Source organism: Pogoniulus pusillus, chromosome 24 (assembly GCF_015220805.1).
Source record: "Pogoniulus pusillus isolate bPogPus1 chromosome 24, bPogPus1.pri, whole genome shotgun sequence".
Taxonomy (NCBI): Eukaryota; Metazoa; Chordata; class Aves; order Piciformes; family Lybiidae; genus Pogoniulus; species Pogoniulus pusillus.
In genome coordinates, this window is record NC_087287.1 from 6,428,449 (window position 1) to 6,451,003 (window position 22,555).

Here is a 22,555-nt window from a genome sequence, read left to right on the forward strand (position 1 = left end):
TGGGAGGAAGGGAAATAGATACCACCACCATCACCCCTCCCTTCTCCTCCTCCTCCTCCTCCCCCAAAAGCACTACGAGAAAAGCAGATTTCAACTTACTGATGGCTTTTCCAGAAGCACCCAGCTGAAAGAGCTGAGCACAACTGTGCTGTGACACGCACCTGAGCTGCCTGACTCCCCCTCGCCCCCTCCCCCCATCCCTATGTGCGAGAGACATCTCAGTGTTGTGTCTTTTTTGTGTCCCTGAGCGCTGAGGGCTTCTGCCTAGGAAAAAAGAGATGATTTTTCTGGTGGGAAATACACACTGGGCAGTCTGGGATGTGCATTCCCAATCCAGAGCTCTCTAATGGTCCAGATCCTCCCAGGATGCCACGAGCTGGCATCACTTTTTGGACTGCATCCTGAACCTTTGAACCTTTCCCTTGCAAGTACAATTGCCAGGGTAGGGAGGTGGATGCTTCCAGTGGGTTCATTCCTATTCCTCATCTGGGAAGCATGGCTACATTGTCTGCTGGCACTGGGATTCCTTTCCATGTGGACACTCTGCTCTTCACAGGAGGCTGGAAAGCCTAGAATCACACAATGGTCTGGGTTGGAAGGGCTTATCTGGTTCCAAATCCTGGGCAGGGACACTTCCCTCTAGACCAGGTTGCTCACAGTCTCCTTCAGTCTCGTCTCAAACACTTCCAGGGATCCAATGTAATTTTCCTCCCTGGGTCTCCAGGATCTTCCTCTGGCTGAAGGTTTTGTGCTATGCTGCTGGCTCTGACTGGGATGGAGGGAGGCACTCCTCACCTCTCTGTATATAACTGAGGAGCTGGATGTGTGAGAGGTGTAATTAGGGAGTACTGGACTTGTATCCTGTGTCTTGGGCACCTCTTGGCTCCCTTGTGCTTGCTTCAACCGTGCCTGCTGGTCTGCAGCTGGGAGGTGGAAGATGACAGAATGGCAGATGTCAGGGTGGGGGTTATTTAGACAGGTGTTTTCCAGTTAATGTGGGATTTCCCTGGTGATGCATCCTCTAAACCTCACCTCTCAAATTAGTTTTTTTAACCTGGAAGTGAAACTGGCTCCCACAACCAGACAGCTCCTTCTGCCTTCTCCCAGGCCCCGTTCTGGACCTGGTGAAGCCTGCAGAAAAGCTACCCCTGGGTGCATAGCTGCCTGGGCTGGAGAGTGTGCAGGAGGAGCTGCCTTCTCTGGCCATCTCCTGTTTGGCCCATTGCCTTCTTTCCCCAGTTTCAGTGCATTGGGATCTTGGTTATGCATCCCAGTTTGAGAACAGGGCTTGGGCAGGGGCTCACGAGGGCTGGAGATCTGTGTGGGTGTGCATCAGGCAGAGATGAGCTTGCATCCAGGGCCAGCTGGCACTGAGGAGGGCCAGGCAAATGAACTGGGGTGGGAATCATCTGCTTGTAGCTGGCTGGCAAGGTGTGAGGGAGCAGGGGAAGCACATGTGCCTCATGCACAGAAAAGGGCTGTCCTCCACACAGCCCCAGCCAGGGGTGTTTTCCTGTCGTTAATGCTATCTCCAAGTTCCTTCTGCTGTGGAAAAGGGATTTTTGGTGCCTCAGCAACTCACAGGGACTTTTGCCAGAGGAACTCTGGGATGACATTTGTCCTGAGTGGGGTTATGACGCTTAATCTGGCTGAGGTTGGCCTTTGTGACTCTGTTTCCCCGTCCTGCTTACAGATGAGGAGGGAGATGGGGTGTGAAGATGTGTTGAGGGATCTGCTCCATGTTTTACACCCAAATAACCCCAATAACGCTCCCAGGAATAGACAGGAGAATAGGCAGGACCTGCTCTGAGCACAGCACAGCCTGTTTGGCAGTTGTGTTTTCTCCCAGAGCTGTTTTCCTCCTCTGCCAGCCCTTCCACCTCTTGTGCAGGCACCAGCTCCTTCAGTCAATTAATGACTTGAGGCTTCTGACTTGAAGATCTATTGCTGTCAAGATTGCTGTGCTCTGCTTTTGTCTGTCCCAAGGTGACTGCAGGCAGAGCAGCCACTGTGTAGCTCCTAGGCTCTTTGGAGGTCCCCAGGTGCATCGGTGACCTGGAGCACAAGAGTGAAAGCAGCTGCTCAGAGCCATATTCGTGAGCACCAGGGATTTCAGTGTGATGCCCAGATTCACCTGGCTGCCCCTGCTGCAGAGCATCAGCAGGACAATCAGGGAATTACCTTCTTGGAGCATGGCTCAGCTCAGGGAGCTGCTTGCCAGGCTGTCCTAGAGCTGGGTTAAGGGAGCCTGAGCTGACACCAGTGTAAGAGCCTGGTGGTTGAAGAGCCAAGACCCAATACTTAAGCATCCAGCTTTATGCTTGAGACAAAACTTCAGCTATCATAGAATTGGTTCAGCTGGAAAAGACCTCTAAGATCATCAAGTCCAGTTGTCAACCTAAGACCACCAGGGTCATTAAGTCACATCCATGCATTCCTTGAGCACCCCTGCCTGTGTGGAGGAGGAGTGCCTGGCTGCCATCAGCCCTAAACATCCATCCCAGGAGCCCAACTTGCATGCAATGGCTTTTCCACCCCCCCCTGCTGACAGGTTTAGTGCACATGGAGCTCGGGGGTGCGTGTGTGTGGATGTGCTGGCGAACACTGGGCCGTGTCAGAGGCACTGCAGGCTGAAGCGCTGAGTCAGCACTCTGGGGAGCATCCTTCACCTCCTCTCAGCCTGCAGCTGGGCTGGATAGAAGAGGCAAAAAACGAGGCTGCCTTGTTCCTCGCTGGCTTTGCAGAAGGTGCAGGTGGGAAGGAGCCGTTTAGGTTGGAGGCTGGAGAGAGCCCAGGGTTATGCCTTGGGACTGCAGAGCGTCTGAGCAACCACCTGGGAGAGGCAGGGAGAAGAATGGGGATTGCAGGGTTATCTACCTCCCTGCCTTTGCCCCGCATGCCCAGGCACTCCCCTCCTGGGGCACAGCCTCAGGATATTGCCCAGGGGAAGATTGATCCCTTTGTGATCCCTCACACACCCATCGGAGTTTGTGTTTTCTGAAGTCCTCTCCAAACACTGCTTTATCTCCTGGTCGCCTTCTCTTTCTCCTTATCCTCCTAATGAATTCCTGTAAGTAAGATAGGGATCCAGTGCCTGTCATGTCCATTCATTCAGTTCCTTATCAGCTCCTGCTGGAATTTTACTCTCCCTCTATTTATCGAGTGCTTCACAAAAGAAGATGGCTGTTTAATTAACCTACAAATCAGCCTCTCTGGAAACCGGCTAAGCCTCGCCTCGAAACTGGATTAGTGGGAACCCGTGCTTGATGCTGCTCCTCTGACATGCCCTGGTGGCTTGTGCCTGTCACATCCCCAGAGCTGGGTAGCCAGTGCCTGGATGGGGTCTGCAGCCATGGGGGGAGTCACAGAATCCCAGCACAGCAGTCATGGGAAGGCATCTCTGGAGATTATCCAGACCAACCCCACTGCTAGGGCAGGAGCACCCACAGCAGCTTGCCCAGGGGGGGCAGGTGGGGTTGGACTCACTCCAGAGAAGGAGACTCTACAACCTCTCTGGGCAGCCTGCTCCAGCAGCCTTACAGCACAGTTTCCCCCTCCTATTCAGATGGAACCTCCTGGGCTCCAGTTTGTGCCCAGTTCTCCTTGTCCTGTCACTGGGCACCACTGAAAAGAGTCTGGCCCCGTCCTCTTACTCCCCACCCTTTAGATATTGATAAAGAGAAGATCCCCCTTCACGCTGCTCTTCTCCAGCTCATTTGCCCCAGCCTTTCCTCCTTGCATAGGTGCTGCAGGCTCCTGAACAACCTTACAGCCTCCAGTGGACTCTTTTCCAGTAGGTCCTTGTCTGTGTTGAACTGGGGCACCCAGAACCAGACACAATACTCCAGGTGAGGCTTTACTCGGGTAGGGCAGAGGGGCAGGAGAACCTCCCTTGTGAAGGCTTTGCAGAGAGGGATGTGGGTTCTCAGAGCTGCTTTGTGGGAGGCTCTCTGGTGTCATTAGGAAGGGAACTCTGACCTGCTCAGTGGGAAAAGTCCAGTAGGTCCTTGTCTGTGTTGAACTGGGGCACCCAGAGCCAGATACCAGAACCAAGTGAGGCTTTACTCAGGTAGGGCAGGAGAACCTCCCTTGTGAGGGGTTTGCAGAGAGGGGTGTGGGTTCTCTGAGCTTGAAGGGTTTGCAGAGAGGGGTGTGGGTTCTCTGAGCTTGAAGGGTTTGCAGAGAGGGGTGTGGGTTCTCTGAGCTTGAAGGGTTTGCAGAGAGGGATGTGGGTTCTCTGAGCTTGAAGGGTTTGCAGAGAGGGATGTGGGTTCTCTGAGCTTGAAGGGTTTGCAGAGAGGGGTGTGGGTTCTCTGAGCTTGAAGGGTTTGCAGAGAGGGATGTGGGTTCTCTGAGCTGCTTTGTGAGAGGCTCTCTGGTGTCATTAGGAAGGGAGCTCTGATCTGTTTGGGGGGAAAGGACAAATTCCTTGCTGCTCATAATGAGGGACCTGGCCCAGGGCAGGGGCTCTGAAGCGTGGTGGCTGCACTGTCAACAAACAAACAAGCAGCTCTAATTGCATCTTTGCCACACTGTGGAGTCTGAAGTGCAAATAATGCTGTGGGGAAGGGGAACTGAATCTCAAACATGAGAAGGCTCAGGGGAAGAAAATGAGTCAAAATTAGATTGGCTGATAAACCAAAGGATTTTCTCTGTAGGATGGGACTTGTGCTGCTTCATCTTCTGTGGAGTCATCAATATGGGGAGCCAAATAAGTGCATGGCTGAGGCACTTAGTGCCATGGTCTGGTTGACTGGCCAGGGCTGGGTGCTAGGTTGGACTGGATGATCTTGGAGGTCTCTTCCAGCCTGGTTGATTCTATGATTCTCCAGGCTAAACAACCCCAGTTCCCTCACCTGCTCCTCACTAGACCTGTTCTCCAGATCCTTCACCAGCTTCATTGCCCTTTTCTGGCCATGCCCCAGCAAAGGAGTAGCTTTAAACTTCCCCAACCTCCTTGAACTTTGGAGTATGTCCCGAGGGCAGTATCCAGTTTGATGGGAGGGGGAGGCTCTGCCCACCTCTGCGGGACGCTGTTCTTTCTGCCCGCACGCTGTGCCTCCTGGAGCTTGCCAGAATGTGGCTCAGCAGGGAAGATTCTACTCCAGTGTTTCTCTCTTGACCTCCTGAGTGCTGAGCTGGGAACAAGGAGCTTGAAGAGCTTGGGAAGGCTGCATGGTGCTTTGAAAGGGGACCTAGAAGTGCTGGGTTAACAGCTGGACTTGATTGTCTTAAAGGGCTCTTCTAAGCAAAAATGATTGCATGTTCCTGTGACTTCATTATTGGGAGGGTGTGGTGGATGCCAGGACATGGTTTGATGCCTGGGAGGTAGCTACTGCCCAGAAAGGTTGTGGAGTCTCCTTCTCTGGATGCATCCAATATCTGTTCAGTGTCTTTATTGATGGTCTGGACCAGGAGATTGAGTCCAGCATCTGTAAGTTTGCAGATGACACCAAGCTAGGAGCAGCTGTGGAGCGTTGGAGGGTAGGAGAGCCCTGCAGAGGGACCTTGCCAGGCTGGATGGGTGGGCAGAGGCCAATGGGATGAGACTGAACAAGGCCAAGTGCAGGGTTCTACACTTTGGCCACAACAACCCCAAGCAGCACTACAGGCTGGGGACAGAGTGGCTGAGAGCAGGCAGGCAGAGAGGGACCTGAGGGTGCTGGTAGAGAGGAACTGAAGAGGAGCCAGCAGTGTGCCCAGGTGGCCACGAGCAGTGTGGCCATCAGGACAAAGGAAGTCCTTCTGCCCCTGTACTCAGCACTGCTCAGGCCACACCTTGAGTGCTGTGTTCAGTTCTGGGCTCCTCAATTCAAGAAAGATGCTGAGGTGCTGGAAGGTGTTGAGAGAAGGGCAGCAAGGCTGGGGAGGGGCCTGGAGCACAGCTCTGTGAGGAGAGGCTGAGGGAGCTGGGGGTGTGCAGCCTGCAGAAGAGGAGGCTCAGGGCAGAGCTCATTGCTGTCTACAACTACCTGAAGGGAGGCTGTAGCCAGGTGGGGTTGGGCTCTTCTCTCAGGCAACCAGCAACAGAACAAGGGGACAGAGTCTCAAACTGTGCCAGAGCAGGTTCAGGCTGGATGTTAGGAGGAAGTTGTTGTCAGAGAGAGTGATTGGCATTAGAATGGGCTGCCCAGGGAGGTGGTGGAGTCACCGTCCCTGGAGGTGTTTAAGAGGAGGCTGGCTGGGGCACTTAGTGCCATGGTCTGGTTGTCTGGGCAGGGCTGGGTGCTAGGTTGGACTGGATGAGCCTGGAGCTCTCTTCCAACCTGCCTGATTCTATGATTCTGTGTTTCTGTGGATGGTGCTGCTGATGTCTGCAGCTGGGACAGTGTGTAGGGATGAATGTTCAGCTTCCAGACTCATTGCTGTTCTTCCACTGTTTGTATGACTTCACTCCTTTGAGGAAGAACACTCAGCTGGGCACCAAACATCAGCAGCACCATCTCTCAGCTGTATGGTGGGCATAGGGCAACCGGGGCTGACAGTTGTCTCTGTCCCTTGGCAAGAGGCTGAGATGGCTGAGCCCAGGAGCTGTGATCAGTATTTTGGGGCAGACCCTGGGTTTTTCTCATGAGGAGATGTTGCCTCAGCTCAGCAGGAGCTGAGGGCTTGCTGCTGACTGAGTCCTGCTGCAGCACATCTCAGTGATGTCCATAAATGAGGAGCCTCAGCATTCCCAGGGAAGCAGAGCAGCACATTCCCACGGCCTCCCCACTGCCTCCTGCCAGTTCCTGGGTAGCAAAGTCCCTCCTGCTGCTGGGACTGGGGGGGACCAGGTCACCCTAAGGGCTGCAAAATGAAGGACTGAAGGCCAAAGCAGTGGTGCTATAAAAAGCAGCACGTTTGGTATGAACCACAGAGACATCAAAAGGTTTGGGTTGGAAGGTTCAAAAGCCATCTAGTCCAACCCCCCTGCATTCAGCAGGGACATCTGCAACTAGAGCAGGTTGCCCAGAGCCCCAAACAACCTGACCTGCAATGGTGCCAGGGATGGGGCAGCTACCACCACTATGCCCATGGTCACCATGTATGCCCATTGCTCTATGGGCAACCTGTGCCAGGGTCTCCCCACCCTCAATGTCAAACATTTCTTCCTTCTCTCCAGTCTGAGTCTCCCTCCTTTAGTTTAAACCATTACCCTTTTTAAGCCCTGCTTAAAACTCTGTCCTCAGCTTTCTTATTGGCCTCTTAAAGCACTGAAAGGTCTGCCCTGAAGCCTTCTCTTCTCCAGGCTGATCAACCCCAACTCTCTCACTCTTAGTCTCATTTGGAAGCAGGGGTAAGACTGTTGCTCACCTTCCCTGGCTTCTTTTCCATCATGGCTGTGTCAGGATGAGGGTAGCCAGGGCAGGGAGGCTGTGGAGGCTTCATTCCACAGAATCATAGAATCGACCAGGTTGGAAGAGACCTCCAAGCTCATCCAGTCCAACCTAGCACCTAGCCCTGGCCAATCAACCAGACCATGGCACTGAGTGCCTCATCCAGGCTTGGCTTGAGCGCCTCCAGGGATGGTGCCTCCACCACTTCCCCGGGCAGCCCATTCCAATGCCAATCACTCTCTCTGCCAACAACTTCATCCTAGCATCCAGCCTAGACCTCCCCTGCACAACTTGAGGCTGTGTCCCCTTGTTCTGTTGCTGCTTGCCTGGCAGAAGAGATCAACCTCACCTGGCTACAGCCTCCCTTCAGGTAGTTGTAGACAGCAATGAGCTCTGCTCTGAGCCTCCCCTTCTGCAGGCTGCACACCCCCAGCTCCCTCAGCCTCTCCTTCCCTTTGAGAGAGCCGGGAAGCACACTCAGAAGCTGGGTCAGGCAGCCTCAGCCTCCGGGAGAGGTCTGTTCCCCCCAGCACACTCCTGCCTTGCACAAACAGAGCGCAGACTTCCTGCCCTTCGGAAAGCACTCCCACTCCTGCGGCCCTGGGGCTGAGATGGAGAGGCCGTGAGAAAGGGCCCTGGGTCGAGGTTGTATCCAGCACCCATTTCTCACACCTACTGAATACCATGGAGCACTGAGAGGGCTCAAATCCCTTCCCCCTCCTTCCCCCCCGGCCAAATTCCTGACCGGTGATGTTCATCCATTACTGCCGCAGCCTATCTGTGTGCTGAGCACCCACGGTCCTGGGGGTGCAATCCATCATCCTGGAAGGGATTCATTGGGGTTCTGCCTGCCGTGATTAACACCAACACTAACAAACTGAAGCAGTCGTTCCCATCAGCTGCCTTGTGCCTCTGTGGGCTGGGGACCAGCCTCTTCTCCCGGGTAGTAAGTGATAGTGCGAGAGGAAATGGCCTCAAGTTGCACCAGGGGAGGTTTAGGTTGGATGTAAGGAAAAAAAAGTCATCACTGAAAGGCTCCTCGGGCCCTGGAGCAGGCTGCCCAGGGAAGTGGTGGAGTCACTCTCCCTGGAGGTGTTTGGAAGCTGTTTGAATGAGGAGCTTAGGGGCATGTTCACAGCTGCTGGACCAGAGTCACAGAATTCAGCAGGTTGGAAAAGACCTCTTGGATCATCGAGTCCAATCTGTCACCTAACCCTTCTAATTAACCAGACCATGGCACTAAGAGCCTCATCCAGCCTCCTCTTAAACACCTCCAGGGATGGTGGCCTCCACCCCCTCCCTGGGCAGCCCATTCCAATGCCAATCACTCTTGCTGGGAAGAACTCATGAGGCTCTTGCTAGAATCATAGAATCACCTGGTTGAAAAAGACCTTAAGATCACCGAAACCAACCAAACCCTAACATCTCCCTCTTAGACCTGACCCTAAGCCTGCTGATGAAGGACCAGCCCTGCCCACATCCCTCCTCTAAGTTTTTCCTCCTGCTGTTTGCCACCGCCTTTCCCAAATGACTCTTGTTTTGCTTGGGGAAGCAGCCTGGGAGCTCCTCTGGCTGGCACAGGGCAGTGACAGGTCAATCCTTGCAGGGAATTGAACAAAGGCTGAGTGGGGCACGTGGCTGCACATCCACACATCCTCCTTGGGGCAGGAATGGGATGTGCTGCAGAGGAGAAAGCCCAAGGTTCAGTCAAGAGACCAAGAGTTGCTTTCATTTTTGCAGGAGGAGATAAGTTTCTGCTGAGCTGCCTGTGGCTTTCCCTCCCCTTCTGCTGGGTGACAGCCTGGGCTGTATCATGTTCTGCTCAGATGCCTTGGCCTGTCCTTATCACCCTCTGTGTGACGCCTTCCCCCCCTGCCCAGCTCCCCTGGCTTGGTGTGGACAGGCTCCGGGTGGGAAGTGGCTCTGTCCTGCTGTTTGCATCTTGAGGGTGAGCTGTGATTTACAGGAGGAAGGAGGAGATAGGGCTGAGGCTCTGCAGCTCCGGGTGGGGATGCTTGGTATGAGAAGAAGGCTGAGGGTGAAGCACACAGAGGCATTTTTCTCCTTGCCTCCCCATTCTTGTTCCAGCCTTGTAGGCTGGACTCTGCACAGGGCGATGCAGCTGAGGAATGACATGAATGTATGGGAGGGAGAGGCTCAGGCAGCACCTCTGTCTGGCTGTGGCTGCCAAGCTGATCTTTCAGAGCTAGGATAACCATCTCGGCAGGGACCAGGCTGAAATAAACCCCAGGCTGTGACAGCAGGGCTAGGGACGTGATCCTCCTCCTGTACTCTGCACTGGTGAGGCCACACCTTGAGTACTGGATTCAGTTTTGGGGCCCTCTCTCCAAGAAGGGTGTTGAGGTGTTGGAGTGGGTCCAGAGAAGGGCAATGGAGCTTGTGAAGGGTGTGGAGAACAGGGCTGGTGAGGAGTTGTTATTTGGCCTGGAGAAAAGGACCTTCTGGTTCTCTACAGCTGCCTGAAAGGAGGTTGAAACCAGGGGAGAGTCAGTCTCTTCTCCCTAGTAACAAGTGATAGGACAAGAGGAAACAAGCTAAAGTTGCAGCTCCCATCATGCCAGGAGTGGAGCATGGCTCCCCCTGAGCCCAGCTCTCCCTCATGAGCCCTGTCTCTGCGGGGCAGCTTACCCGGCAGAGGCAGTGACCAAAGTCAACCCGCTCCTGGCCCAGTACCCCGGCGAGCTCAGGAGACAGGAATGTCCAACGTGCTGGTAGGGGGTTCCTGGGGTTTTCTGGCACAGGTCTGCAAAGCCCCAAGCCTCTGGGAGGTTTTTCATTTTCCTTTCTGGCATGAGCTGCACTGCTGAAGGTTGGGCTGGGGCCAGCAAAGCTTCCTTCGCGCCGTGCAGAAGGCTGCTCGGCTCTGCAGCGCTTCCCTTGAGCACAGCTCGGCTGGTGCCAGAATTTTCCCTTGCCTGAGTATCATCATCCCCTCAAGTGCTGGTGAGGAGTTGCCCAAAGGAAACGTGACCTTCCCAGTGCTGCTGGCCTGTCTGGAGCAGGCTTCCAGGGCCGTGTGGAGTGGAGCAGCTGGAGCACGGGTGCCTGTATCGCTGTGCTGCAGCAGCAGGAGGTGTTCTGCAGGGCAAAGGGGAAGCCTTGGCTGGGGGTCTGCAGAGAGGTGAAGTCAAGAGCTGGATCAGGAAATGTCTGAGCATCCCAGCTGCTTGGCAAACTGTAACTGCACGGCCAAAGCTGAGCTGAAGTGCTTCCAATCAGTCCTTGGACCTGCAAGATCTCCTCACTTCCTCAGGCAGAGATAAACCCTTCCCACAAAGTGTTTTGCCTCAGCCCAAGACCTCCAAAAGCTGTTTGCAGAGATCTAGGGACCCCATAAGAGAAATGATCTGGCTCTGTGATGAGGTCTTGCCAGAGCAAGCCTTGCCATAGCTCCTGGGCAATGAAGGGGTCTCTCTTCCCTCCCTTTTCCCCATATCTAGTCTCCCTAATGTCTGTGTGAGGGGGGTGAATGTTCCTTCTCCTCATGGGGAAATCTCTCTGCAGGGGCAGGTGGCTGGATGCAGGAGTGTAGAATGCTGTAGATCATCTTGCAAGTCTTCAAGCTTCATGTCTTCTTGTTTCCCATTTCCCCACCCTGTGTTGGGTCCCACTGGCAGCTATAGCCTGCTTCTTCACAGAATCCCAGCATGGTGGGGCTTGGAAGGGAGCTCTGGAGATCTTCCAGTCCAATCCCCGGCTAAAGCAGGGGCAGATCACAATGGCCAGGTGATCTCCAGAGAGAAGGAGACTCCACAGCCTCTCTGGGCAGTCTGCTTCAGGGCTTCAGCATCCTCCCAGCAAACAGGTTTCTCCTGTTCAGATGGAACCTCCTGGGCTCCATTTTGTGCCCATTCAGTAGGCACCACTGAAAAGAGTCTGTCCCCATCCTCTTGCCCACCCTTTAGCTCTTTCTGAGCATTGAGAAGTCTCTTCTCCAGGCTCAACAGCCCCAGGGCTCTGAGCCTTTCCTCCTCACAGAAATGCTCCAGGCCTCTCATCATCTTTGTAGCCTCCACTGTACTCTCTTGTTTAGTTCCCTGTCTCTCTTGAACCAGGGAGCCCAGAACTGGACCCAGTACCAGGCTCATATGGCCTCCCTAGGGCAGAGCAGAGGGATAGGAGAACCTCCCTCAGCCTGCTGGCCACACTCTCCTTTATGCATCCCAGCAGACCATTGGCTTTCCTGGCCACAGGGGCTGGTTCATGGTGAACTTGTCCACCAGCACTCCTAGGTGAGTGTTCTTCTTCTCCAGAGAGCTGTTTTCCAGCAGGCCACCCCTCACTGTACTGTTGTTCTCCAGAGAGCTGTTCTCCAGCAAGTCACCCCTCACTGTTCTGTTGTTCCTCTCCAGAGAGCTGTTTTCCAGCAGATCACCCCTCACTGTACTGTTCATCTTCTCCTGAGAGCTGTTTCCCAGCAGGTCACCCCTCACTGTACTGTTCATCTTCTCCTGAGAGCTGTTTCCCAGCAGGTCACCCCTCACTGTACTGTTCATCTTCTCCAGAGAGCTGTTTTCCAGCAGGTCACCCCTCACTGTACTGTTCATCTTCTCCAGAGAGCTGTTTTCCAGCAGATCACCCCTCACTGTACTGTTCATCTTCTCCAGAGAGCTGTTTTCCAGCAGGTCACCCCTCACTGTACTGTTCATCTTCTCCTGAGAGCTGTTTTCCAGCAGATCACCCCTCACTGTACTGTTCATCTTCTCCTGAGAGCTGTTTTCCAGCAGATCACCCCTCACTGTACTGTTCATCTTCTCCAGAGAGCTGTTTTCCAGCAGATCACCCCTCACTGTACTGTTCATCTTCTCCAGAGAGCTGTTTTCCAGCAGGTCACCCCTCACTGTACTGTTCATCTTCTCCAGAGAGCTGTTTTCCAGCAGATCACCCCTCACTGTACTGTTCATCTTCTCCTGAGAGCTGTTTTCCAGCAGATCACCCCTCACTGTACTGTTCATCTTCTCCAGAGAGCTGTTTTCCAGCAGATCACCCCTCACTGTACTGTTCATCTTCTCCAGAGAGCTGTTTTCCAGCAGGTCACCCCTCACTGTACTGTTCATCTTCTCCAGAGAGCTGTTTTCCAGCAGGTCACCCCTCACTGTACTGTTCATCTTCTCCAGAGAGCTGTTTTCCAGCAGGTCACCCCTCACTGTACTGTTCATCTTCTCCTGAGAGCTGTTTCCCAGCAGATCACCCCTCACTGTACTGTTCATCTTCTCCTGAGAGCTGTTTCCCAGCAGATCACCCCTCACTGTGCTGTTCATCTTCTCCTGAGAGCTGTTTTCCAGCAGATCACCCCTCACTGTACTGTTCATCTTCTCCTGAGAGCTGTTTCCCAGCAGGTCACCCCTCACTGTACTGTTCTTCTCCAGAGAGCTGTTTTCCAGCAGGTCACCCCTCACTGTACTGTTCATCTTCTCCTGAGAGCTGTTTTCCAGCAGATCACCCCTCACTGTACTGTTCATCTTCTCCTGAGAGCTGTTTTCCAGCAGGTCACCCCTCACTGTACTGTTCATCTTCTCCAGAGAGCTGTTTTCCAGCAGATCACCCCTCACTGTACTGTTCATCTTCTCCTGAGAGCTGTTTTCCAGCAGGTCACCCCTCACTGTACTGTTCATCTTCTCCAGAGAGCTGTTTTCCAGCAGATCACCCCTCACTGTACTGTTCATCTTCTCCTGAGAGCTGTTTCCCAGCAGGTCACCCCTCACTGTACTGTTCATCTTCTCCAGAGAGCTGTTTTCCAGCAGGTCACCCCTCACTGTACTGTTCATCTTCTCCAGAGAGCTGTTTCCCAGCAGGTCACCCCTCACTGTACTGTTGTTCTTCTTCTCCAGAGAGCTGTTTTCCAGCAGGTCACCCCTCACTGTTGTTCCTCCCCAGCAGCAGGACCTTATGCTTGCCCTGGTTGAACTTCACGACTGCACTCAACTCTCCAGCCTGAGACTTGGCTAGGGAAGGGCTGTCTGGAGGAGAAGCAGACATACCCAGGGGTACCAGCCTGAGCCCAGAGTGCTGGGCAGTTATTCCCAGCAGTGGGTAAGGTGATTGTGCTGTCCCACCACAGGCTGAACACGAGGAGCTCCCTAATGTGATTGGGAGCAATTAGAGCGAAGGGGGCAGAGCGCAGCCCCTGCTGCAGCAAGGGCAACCACGTGGAAATGAAATCTTTCCACCTTTTTGCTTTCAAAGGCAATTTAACAGCTGACCCTCTCCTCACATTCAGCCTCATCCAAACTCAAATGGCATCATTCCCTCTGTGCCCCAGCAAACCTTTACGCCTGGTCCAAGTGCAAGGACCTTGGCAGCGTTTGGTCTCTTGCTTGTTTCAGGGTTGTGATTTGGTTGGTTTGGTGTGGTTTTTGTTGTTGGTTGGGTTGGGTTGTTTGTTTTCTCACTGAAGACAAATATGTGTGCTGCTAGGTCAAAGAGGAATCATCCTTTTCCCTCTGCTTCTCAGTGTGACTACCCCAAAGCATCTCTTATTTAGCCTTGCTCTTCTGCCAGCTTGTTTGTGCAGGAGGGTGAGCTCCAATCCCACCAGTAACCTGGTTTTAGGTGTTTACTGGAGAGTGATGGCATTTCTGAACCTCAGGGTGAGTGGAGGCTTGATAGAATCATAGAATTGTTTTGGCTGGAAAAGACCTCTAAGATCATCAGGTCCAAACATTGACCTAACACCACCACAGCCACTAAACTGTGTCCCAAAGTGCCATGTCCACATGTTTCGTGAGCACCTCCAGGGATGGTGACTCCATCACCTTCCTGGGCAGCTTGTTTCAATCCTTGACCACTCTTGCAGGAAAGAAATGTTTCCTAATCTCTAATTTAAACCTTCCCTGGCACAATTTCAGGTCCTTTCTTCTTCTTAGAATCATAGAATCAACTAGGATGGAAGAAACCTCCAAGATCATCCACTCCAACCTAGCACCCTTCCAAGCTCATCCAGTCCAACCTATCACCTTTCCAAGCTTATCTAAACCAACCTAGCACCCACCCCTGTCCAATCAACCAGACCATGGCACTAAGTGCCTCATCCAGTCTTTGCTTGAACACCTCCAGGGATGGTGACTCCACCACCTCCCTGGGCAGCGCATTCCAATGGCAAATCACTCTCTGATACTAGGGAGAAGAGACCAACCCCCACCTCACTCCAACCTCCTTTCAGAGAGCTGTAGAGAGCAATGAAGTCTCCCCTCAGCCTCCTCTTCTCCAGGCTAAGCCACTCCAATTCCCTCAGCTGCTCCTCATAAGATTCTCCAGACCCTACAGCAGCTTTGTTGCCCTTTCCCCACAACCCTGATTGCTGCGAAGGAGCAGGCATGGAGCTTCCAGCACTGCAACCCCAGCATGGCAGCGCCAGCGGTGGGCAACTCGGAGGCTGCTTTGCTGGGAAAGATCATTTCCCTGCTACTCCAGAACAATCCTTCTCCCCAAAACAGTCGCCCCCAGCTCTGTCCTCAGCCTGTTGTGAGGACGCAGGGACAGAATAGCGAGCCGGTGAGGTCATGGGGAGAGAGTTAGTCACATCCAACTGGGGAAGCGAGAGGGCTGCCAACCATGGCTGCTCTCACACCGGCAGACAGCTTAAACGCTTTGGGGAGGACCTCATCTGGGCTCTCCTGGGCACCCTGGCCAAGCTGGAGAAGGGGTTTGTCAGTGCAGTGCTGCTTCTGCAGTGCTTTCCCAAGGGGATGAAGGAATTCAATCCCAATCGGATCGGTCCTGGACCCTGCATCTCCTAACCGGGGCGCTGCAGACGGGAGAGGGTTAAGAGGCTTCTGCGATGGGAGCCTATCTGGAGCTGTCACACGAGGGAGGGAGATGGTGGCAGAGTTTAATGAATGACTTCATTTATGTATTAAAAAAAAAAGAGAGAGAGAAGGGGGGAAAAAATATCACACAACAGCACGGTGGCTTCCTGCCAGCCCCTTAGACAAGGGTTTCTATGGGAACCTGGGTGAAAACAAGAAATAGGAGTGTGGGGCGAGCAGAGAAAGGGAGGAGGGGAGCCTGGGCTCTGCTGTGGGTCTGCTTTGTTCCCCACGGAGAGCCAAGGTGCCAAGGGGTAGGCAGGAGGCAGGAGGGGAAAGGGCAGCTGAAGTTACAACCCCACCCGAAACAGGGCAGGCAGGAATTACATAGCGATGGAGCTCAGTCCTGGGATCTGCTCCTGGATGAAGCCCAGTGCTGGGATCTGGGTCCCTGTGGGCTCAGCAGGATTAGGTGACCTGGCTCCAAATGGCTCTGCCTCCTTGGGGAGGTGGGAACTGGGGAGAGCAGGGCTGTGGGGGGTCACCTCCAGCTTCCTGCCAGGATTGGGGTGGGACTGCTCTGCAAAGGGATGATAACCAGGGCCAAGCTCATCAGTCCTGCCAGCAAAGTACACTCCCAGTGAGCGCCCCCTGGAGAGGCTGCCAAGGGTCATGGTGTCATCAGAAAAGCCAAACGTTTCTTGAACCAAATACCCACCTGTGGTTGGTGTTTGCTTTGCTGGAAGAGAGGGAGATCTGCCCTGAACCTCAGCTGAAAGCAACACCCTCATGATGCCTACGGTGAAGTGAGGCCCCCTTGTATGGTTCACAGTCCAGGCTGTGGGCAAAGCTGGGCAGAGTGGCACTTCTGGGGTCAGCTGAAATGTGCCCCATGTTCACTCAGCCTGGGAGGAAAGAAATCCCAACTCAGGCATTTTAGGAGTCTTTTACACAGAGTCAGAGGATGGGTTTGGTTGGAAAAGATCTTGAAGATCATCAAGTTCAATTATTAACCCAGCACTGCCAGGTCACTGCTGAACTGTGGCCCTCAGCACCACATCTATACTGGTTTTGAAAACCTCCAGGTATGGGGATTCCACCACTGCCCTGGGCAGCCTGTTGCAGTGTTTGAGAGCCCTTTCAGTGAAGAACTTTCTTCTAACATTCAACCTAAACCTCCCTTTTTGAAACTTCTGGCCATTTCCCCTTGTCCTGTCACTTGTTACTTGGAAGATGACTGACCTCCACCTGCACATCTCTCTCTAAGCTCTTTTCAGGGAGCTGCAGGGAGCCAGAAGGTCTCCCTCTATCCTCCTGTCTCCAATTCCCTCAACCACTCCTCACAAGACTCATGCTCCTTGTTTTCCTTCTCTGGAACCACCCCAACACCTCAATGTCCTTCTTGGAGTGAAAGGCACCAAACTTTTCCTTCTCCTTTCCACAAGCCCTTTGCTTCAGTCTGAACTGATGTCAAACTGTGTCTCCTACTCAGCAGATTGACCTGTGGGGACTGGAAGAGAGAGGCTGCCCAGGGAGGTGGTTGGATGCCCATCCCTGGAGGTGTTGAGAAGAAGCAGAGATGCAGTGCTGAGGGGCATGGTTTAGCTCCAGCCTTGGTAGCGTTAGAGGCTTGTTGGACTTGTTGATCTTGAAGGTCTTTTCCAAGCAAAATGATCTTGTGATTTCATATTCCTCAGGGTTGGGAAAGGCTCTCCTGGACCCCTCTCCTAGCCCATGTGTCCCACCTTATCCGCTGGTCCCTCTGCTGATGGAGATGGAGATGCCGCTTTGAGTACCACCACTCATAGTGGGAAGACTCCTCAGCAGGAGCCCTCCACTTGCTGGGGGGAGGCCAGGCACCTCAGGGGCTTGTTGCTGGGTGTCACAGGCACTGCCCGATGGCTAAGGATAAGTTTTCCCTCTGGCTTGACAGGCTGACAGCACAGTGGAGCGTGGAAGACGAGGAGGAGGCAGCCAGAGAGCGGCGGCGGCGGGAGCGGGAGAAGCAGCTGAGATCCCAGGCGGAGGAGGGCTTGAATGGCACCGTCTCCTGCTCGGAGAGTGGGGGTCCAGCAGAGGAAAACCAGTAAGAAACACTCGTGGATAAACCCTTCAGCAACCTCATCTCACTGCAAAGCCCTGCTGCCCCCACAGAGCGGGTGTCAGTGGTGTTTGGGATGGTTTGGGGAGGTTCCAACAGAAGTTTGGGGTGGGGATGTAGTCCAGACTAAACAAAGAGTCTGTTTTGGCTTGGGCAGGGAAAGCCAAACTCCCTGCTTTGCTGGTTGGGTTTCTTGGGGGGTGGGGGTGGGGAGGGAGTGGGTGATTTACTGCTCTGAGAGTTGAAACTAGGGCAGCCTGGGTAAGGCTGGGCTTGGGCAGGGAGACCCCCACCGCCTGCTTACATTTTGACTTGTCAGTCATCCATTGCCTAAACTGAGGGAAGTGCTGATGGGTGAGAAGACAGACATGTGTCTGAGGGTGTGACACACAGCCCTGGGCTGGTCATGGTGCTGGTGACCAAGTGAGGGCTCCCCTCTTCTGACAGGGCTCCCCGTCCTCCCTCAAGGATGCTGCCTGAGCACTGGGGAGTGTGGAGCAGCTCCAAGGGTAACATTAACTTGATTCTTTAATGGGGCTGGTGCTGGGGACATTTCTGGAGATGGTGAGATATCTGCTGCCAGAGAGGAAACCCCTGGAGAAGGGATAGGATCACAGCTCCTGTCTCCAGCACTCTGCAGCAACATCCCACAGCAACATCTCACCACAGCATCCCACTGCAGTAATCCACTGCATCATTCCACTGCATCTTCCCACCACAGCATCCCAATGCAACATTCCACTGCATCTTCCCACCACAGCATCCCACTGCAACATTCCACTGCATCTTCCCACCACAGCATCCCAATGCAACATTCCACTGCATCTTCCCACCACAGCATCCCACTGCAACATTCCACTGCATCTTCCCACCACAGCATCCCACTGCAACATTCCACTGCATCTTCCCACCACAGCATCCCACTGCAACATTCCACTGCATCTTCCCACCACAGCATCCCACTGCAACATTCCACTGCATCTTCCCACCACAGCATCCTGTAGCAGCATTCCACTGCAGCATCTCTATGGCCACAGTTCAGCAGCTCAGGTGCTCTGCAGCTCTGGAGCTGACACAAAAGCCAGTCTGCACCCCGAGTTGCCAAACTCTGCCTTGAACACTGTGCATGTGTTCAGCTTATTCCAAACCATATTAAACACAGTGGAAAAGCAGTGGCTGCATTTGGGATTAGAGTTGGAGAGAAGCTGCAGCAGCTTCAATTCCATGGGAAAAGAGCAAAAGTTATATATAAAAATCTAATTTTTTTCAGGGCTTTTTTTCCCCCCAGCTCCATTCAATATTGTTGGAGATTTGTTCATTTTCTTGCCCTAAAAGCATTGCAAAGAAGCTTCAAAGTCTTCTGTGGGCATGCAGGCAGTGATATTCCGCAGGCAAACTCCCTGCAGCCTGCCCTGAAAGCAAACAGAAGTGCTGGAAGCAATAATAATTGTTAGCTTTGCCACCCCCCTGCACACAGGGGCTGGCTGAGCACTCAAAAAGGTCTTTGAAATGGCAAAGGAGATCTCAGGACTCTGCTTTATGGGGGTGGGGGGAAGGCTGTGATTTGGCACACAGCAGCAGCCCTGATCCCACGGGATGGGAGCAGACACACTGCTGACCCTGTGGGATCCTTGGTGTTGCTCAAGCTTGATGGAGTGCTTGAACGTCTGTGGAGGGGCAATGACAAGAAGAACAATGCCTGAAATGAGATGTTTTGCTCCCTGCTCCGTGCTGATGGAATGATAGACTGGTTTGGGTTGGGAGGGAGCTTCCAAGGACATCTTGCCCAACCCTGCTGCACTCAGCAGGGACATCTGCAACTAGAGCAGGTTGCTCAGAGTCCCAGACAGCCTGACCTGCAATGGTTCTGGGGATGGGGCATCTCCCACCTCTCTGGGCAGCCTGGGACAGGCTCTTACTGCTCTTAGTGGCAAAAATGTCCTTCTCTTCTAGTCTGAATCTGCTGAATCTCTTCTCTTTCATTTTGAAACCATTACTCCTTGTCCTGTGATTACATTTTCTGGTGAAGATTCCTCCCTATCCTTCTTAACAGCCCTGTAGAGCACTGAAAGGGCACCAGAAGGTGACCTTTAAAGTCCAATCCCCCCACAGTCAGCAGGGACATCTACAACTGGAGCAGGTTGCTCAGTGCCCCAAACAACCTGACCTGCAATGGTTCCAGGGATGAGACATTTGCCACCTCTCTGGGCAACCTGGGCCAAGGTCTCACCACCCTCAGTGTCAAACATTTCTTCCTTCTCTCTAGTCTGAATCTCCCATTTTTTAGTTCAGACCACTCACCCTTGTCCTGTCACAACAGGCCCTGCTCAGAAGTCTGGCCCCAGCTTTCTGAGCAGCCCATTTAAGTCCTGAAAAGCACCAGAAGGTCTCCTGGAGCCTTCTCTTCTCCAGGCTGAACAATCCCGACTCAGCCTTACAGCAGAGAGCTTCCAGCCCTGCCATCACTGCTGTGGTCTCCTCTCACCCTGCTCCAACAGGTCCCTGTCTGTGCTGAGGACTCCAGAGCTGCCCCAGCACTGCAGGGGGATCTCAGCAGGGCACAGCAGAGGGGCAGAATCCCCTCCCTGTCCTGCTGCCCATGCTGCTGGGGATTAGCCCAGGATATGGCAGGGGCTGGGCTGGATCCTCCTGTTCTCTTCTGGCTTTGAGCCTGTCACATGCACTCGTGTGACCCCAGCTGTCCCTCTGCCAACACCCTTCTGCTGTGCAGAGCCACAGACCTCCCAGGACACACAGCTGCCAGCACCAGATGTGTGCTGTCCACGCATCAGGATCATTGGGGTTTTCTTATTCCTTTCCTTGCATTCACAAGGCAATTTGCCTCTCAGCCAGGGGTCCTGGGTGGGCAGCCTCATTGCAAACATTGGCCTGAGGAGGTGGCAGCTTCACAGCTGGTTCTGGGACGCAGGGTGGTCATATCACCTGGGAGTTAGGATGTGGCACTCCCAGGTTAGTTCACATTTCAGAGGTTCAGATCCATGAGTGAGCCTTTGCCTTGCCTTTCTGGCCTCTCAGGAGGTGTCAGGAGACTCTTGGCCTCCTCCATGACCTCCCTGTCTTGAAATATGGAGCATTTCTCTGAGGGTTTGCAAAATCATGCACCCTCTCCGGGCGTGCTCACAGGGGGATGCACCAAAACCAGCTGCTCAGCCACATGTGTGAACACAGCTCAGCTCCTGCCATGCTTCAGCATCTCCTTAGACCTTTGAGTGGTGAGGCTGCTTAAGTTTAGGATGCTGCATCCAGGACTGGATTGTCTCCTGCAGCATAGAATCATAGAATCAGTCAGGGTTGGAAGGGACCACAAGGATCATCTACCTCCACCCCCCCTGCCATGGGCAGGGACACCCTACCCTAGATCAGGCTGCCCAGAGCCCCATTGAGCCTGGCCTTAGACACCTCCCTGGGCAACCCACTGTGCAGCATGTGCAGCAGAAGCTTGGGGATGCCCCAGGAGAAGACTTTGATTTGAAGCAGAATCAGGATGGGATTCTGCTCAGGGCTTCAGATGAGCTGCAGCACTGATGATGCCCGAGGCAGAATTGCTTTGGTGCTTGTGGTCCTGACCACAAATCTGCGCTGAAGCCACTGGAGAATCTCTCAAGGAGCAAAGGAGGCTGAACAGTGCTGTTTGGGAACTGATCAGACCCTCTGCTAACATGCCCCCAGGGAAGGCACAGAGCCAGCCCAGCCCTGCTGAAGCTGAGTTCCATCCCTCCAGCTCCCAAGGCCATGCGTGGAGGTGTCCAGAGGAGACATAGGTGTGATGCTGAGGGACATGGTTTAGCACCAGCCTTGGTAGAGTTGGAGAACACTTGGACTGGATGAGCTTCAAGATCTTTTCCACCCAAAGCACCTCTGTGATTCTTCCTGCAAAGCCACCATTTGGCAGGTTATTTCTCTTTTAGTGAGGGGCAGAGAGGGGAGAAGCTTCACTCTGTCCCTTTGGCACAAGGAAGTGCTGGGGGAGGGTTTGCACAAACAGCAGTGACATGGATGGGATGTGTCCCAGCACGGGAAGAGCTGAGGGAAGTGTTTACACAAGGGAAAGCAAAGCTTTTCAGAAGATTAATAGCCAGGGCTGACCCTGGCTGCATGAGCAAGCCCAGGTGGCTGTCAGCAGCTGCAGTGGAGACCAGGGGATGGCCAGAGAAAAAGGAACACCCTCCTGGTGAAGCCTGGCCCAGCAAGATCCAGCATTGGATTCTAGTGGGTGATGAGCTGGCACTGAGTGCTGCCAGCCTGTCCCCAGCAGCATGGGCAGCAGGACAGGGAGGGGATTCTGTCCCTCTGCTGTGCTCTGCTGAGCCCTGTCCCTGCAGTGCTGGGGCAGCTCTGGAGTCCTCAGCACAACACAGACAGGGACCTGTTGGGGCAGGGCCAGAGGAGGCCACAGCAATGCTGGCAGGGCTCTGCTGTGAGGCCAAGCTGAGAGGGTTGGGCTTGTTGAGCCTGGAGAAGAGAAGGGTCCAGGAGACCTGGTGACCTTGCAGTGCTTCAAGGAGCTGCTCAGAAAGCTGAGGTGTGACTCTTCTCTGGGAAGCACAGTGATAGGAGAAAGGGTAACAGCTGCAGACTGAAAGATTAGACATAACCACAAAGATCTATGCTGTGAATTTGGTGAGGCAGTGCCCAGAGAATCTGTAGCTGCCTCATCTCTGGAAGTGTCCAAGGTCAGGCTGGCTGAGGCTTTGAGCAGCCTGGGCTTGCAGAAGATGTCCCTGCCCCAGCAGGTTGGGTCTAGGTGATCTTTAAGGTCCCTTCCAACTCAAACCATTCTAGAACCTATGAACTGAAGCTTGTGTCCTGAGCTCTGAGTCTTTACTCCTTCCTTACTCAGTGATCCACTCAGGCTAACTCTGGCTCCTGTCTTTTCTCTGGGGCTGTGCACATGTGTAGGACAAGCAGCACCTGAGCTGGAAGTGCCTTTGGTCCAAACAAGTTAGGGCCAGCACTGATGCAGAAGTTTTAATACGCTGCTTGCCCTCTGCTTGCCTGTGTGCAGCACCAGAGACCAAGCAGGCTCCTGGTAGGGATGTGGAGTTGCTCCTTCTTCCTCTCTACCTTGCAGTGATGCCTCAAGAGACCCTCTTTGCACAGGAGTGCTCCTAAGCACATGACAAAGAGGATAAAGCTTCAAATGGGATTTGGCAGCAGCCAGAGGGAAGAGCACGAAATAACTGGGGGTCTTTCAGGGCATGTTTGGGGTTTATGTGCATCTCTCTCCCCCTAATTTTCCTTCTTGCTGTTTCAGCTATGACTTTAAGCCATCTGGGACTTCAGAGCTGGAGGAGGATGAGGGCTTCAGTGACTGGTCCCAGAAGCTTGAGCAGCGCAAACAGAGG

At 53.7% G+C, this 22,555-nt stretch overlaps 1 protein-coding gene across 2 annotated transcripts in view; it reads left to right on the forward strand.

Annotated features, from left to right (window-relative positions):
- Window positions 1-22,555, forward strand: part of LSP1 (lymphocyte specific protein 1) — a 67,255-nt gene that overhangs the window by 17,514 nt on the left and 27,186 nt on the right. For both annotated transcript variants that reach the window (XM_064163178.1, XM_064163179.1), the window contains exons 2-3: window positions 17,022-17,174; window positions 22,465-22,554. In XM_064163178.1, the coding sequence (XP_064019248.1) occupies window positions 17,022-17,174; window positions 22,465-22,554 (243 nt within the window). The remainder of the gene's footprint in view (window positions 1-17,021; window positions 17,175-22,464; window position 22,555) is intronic.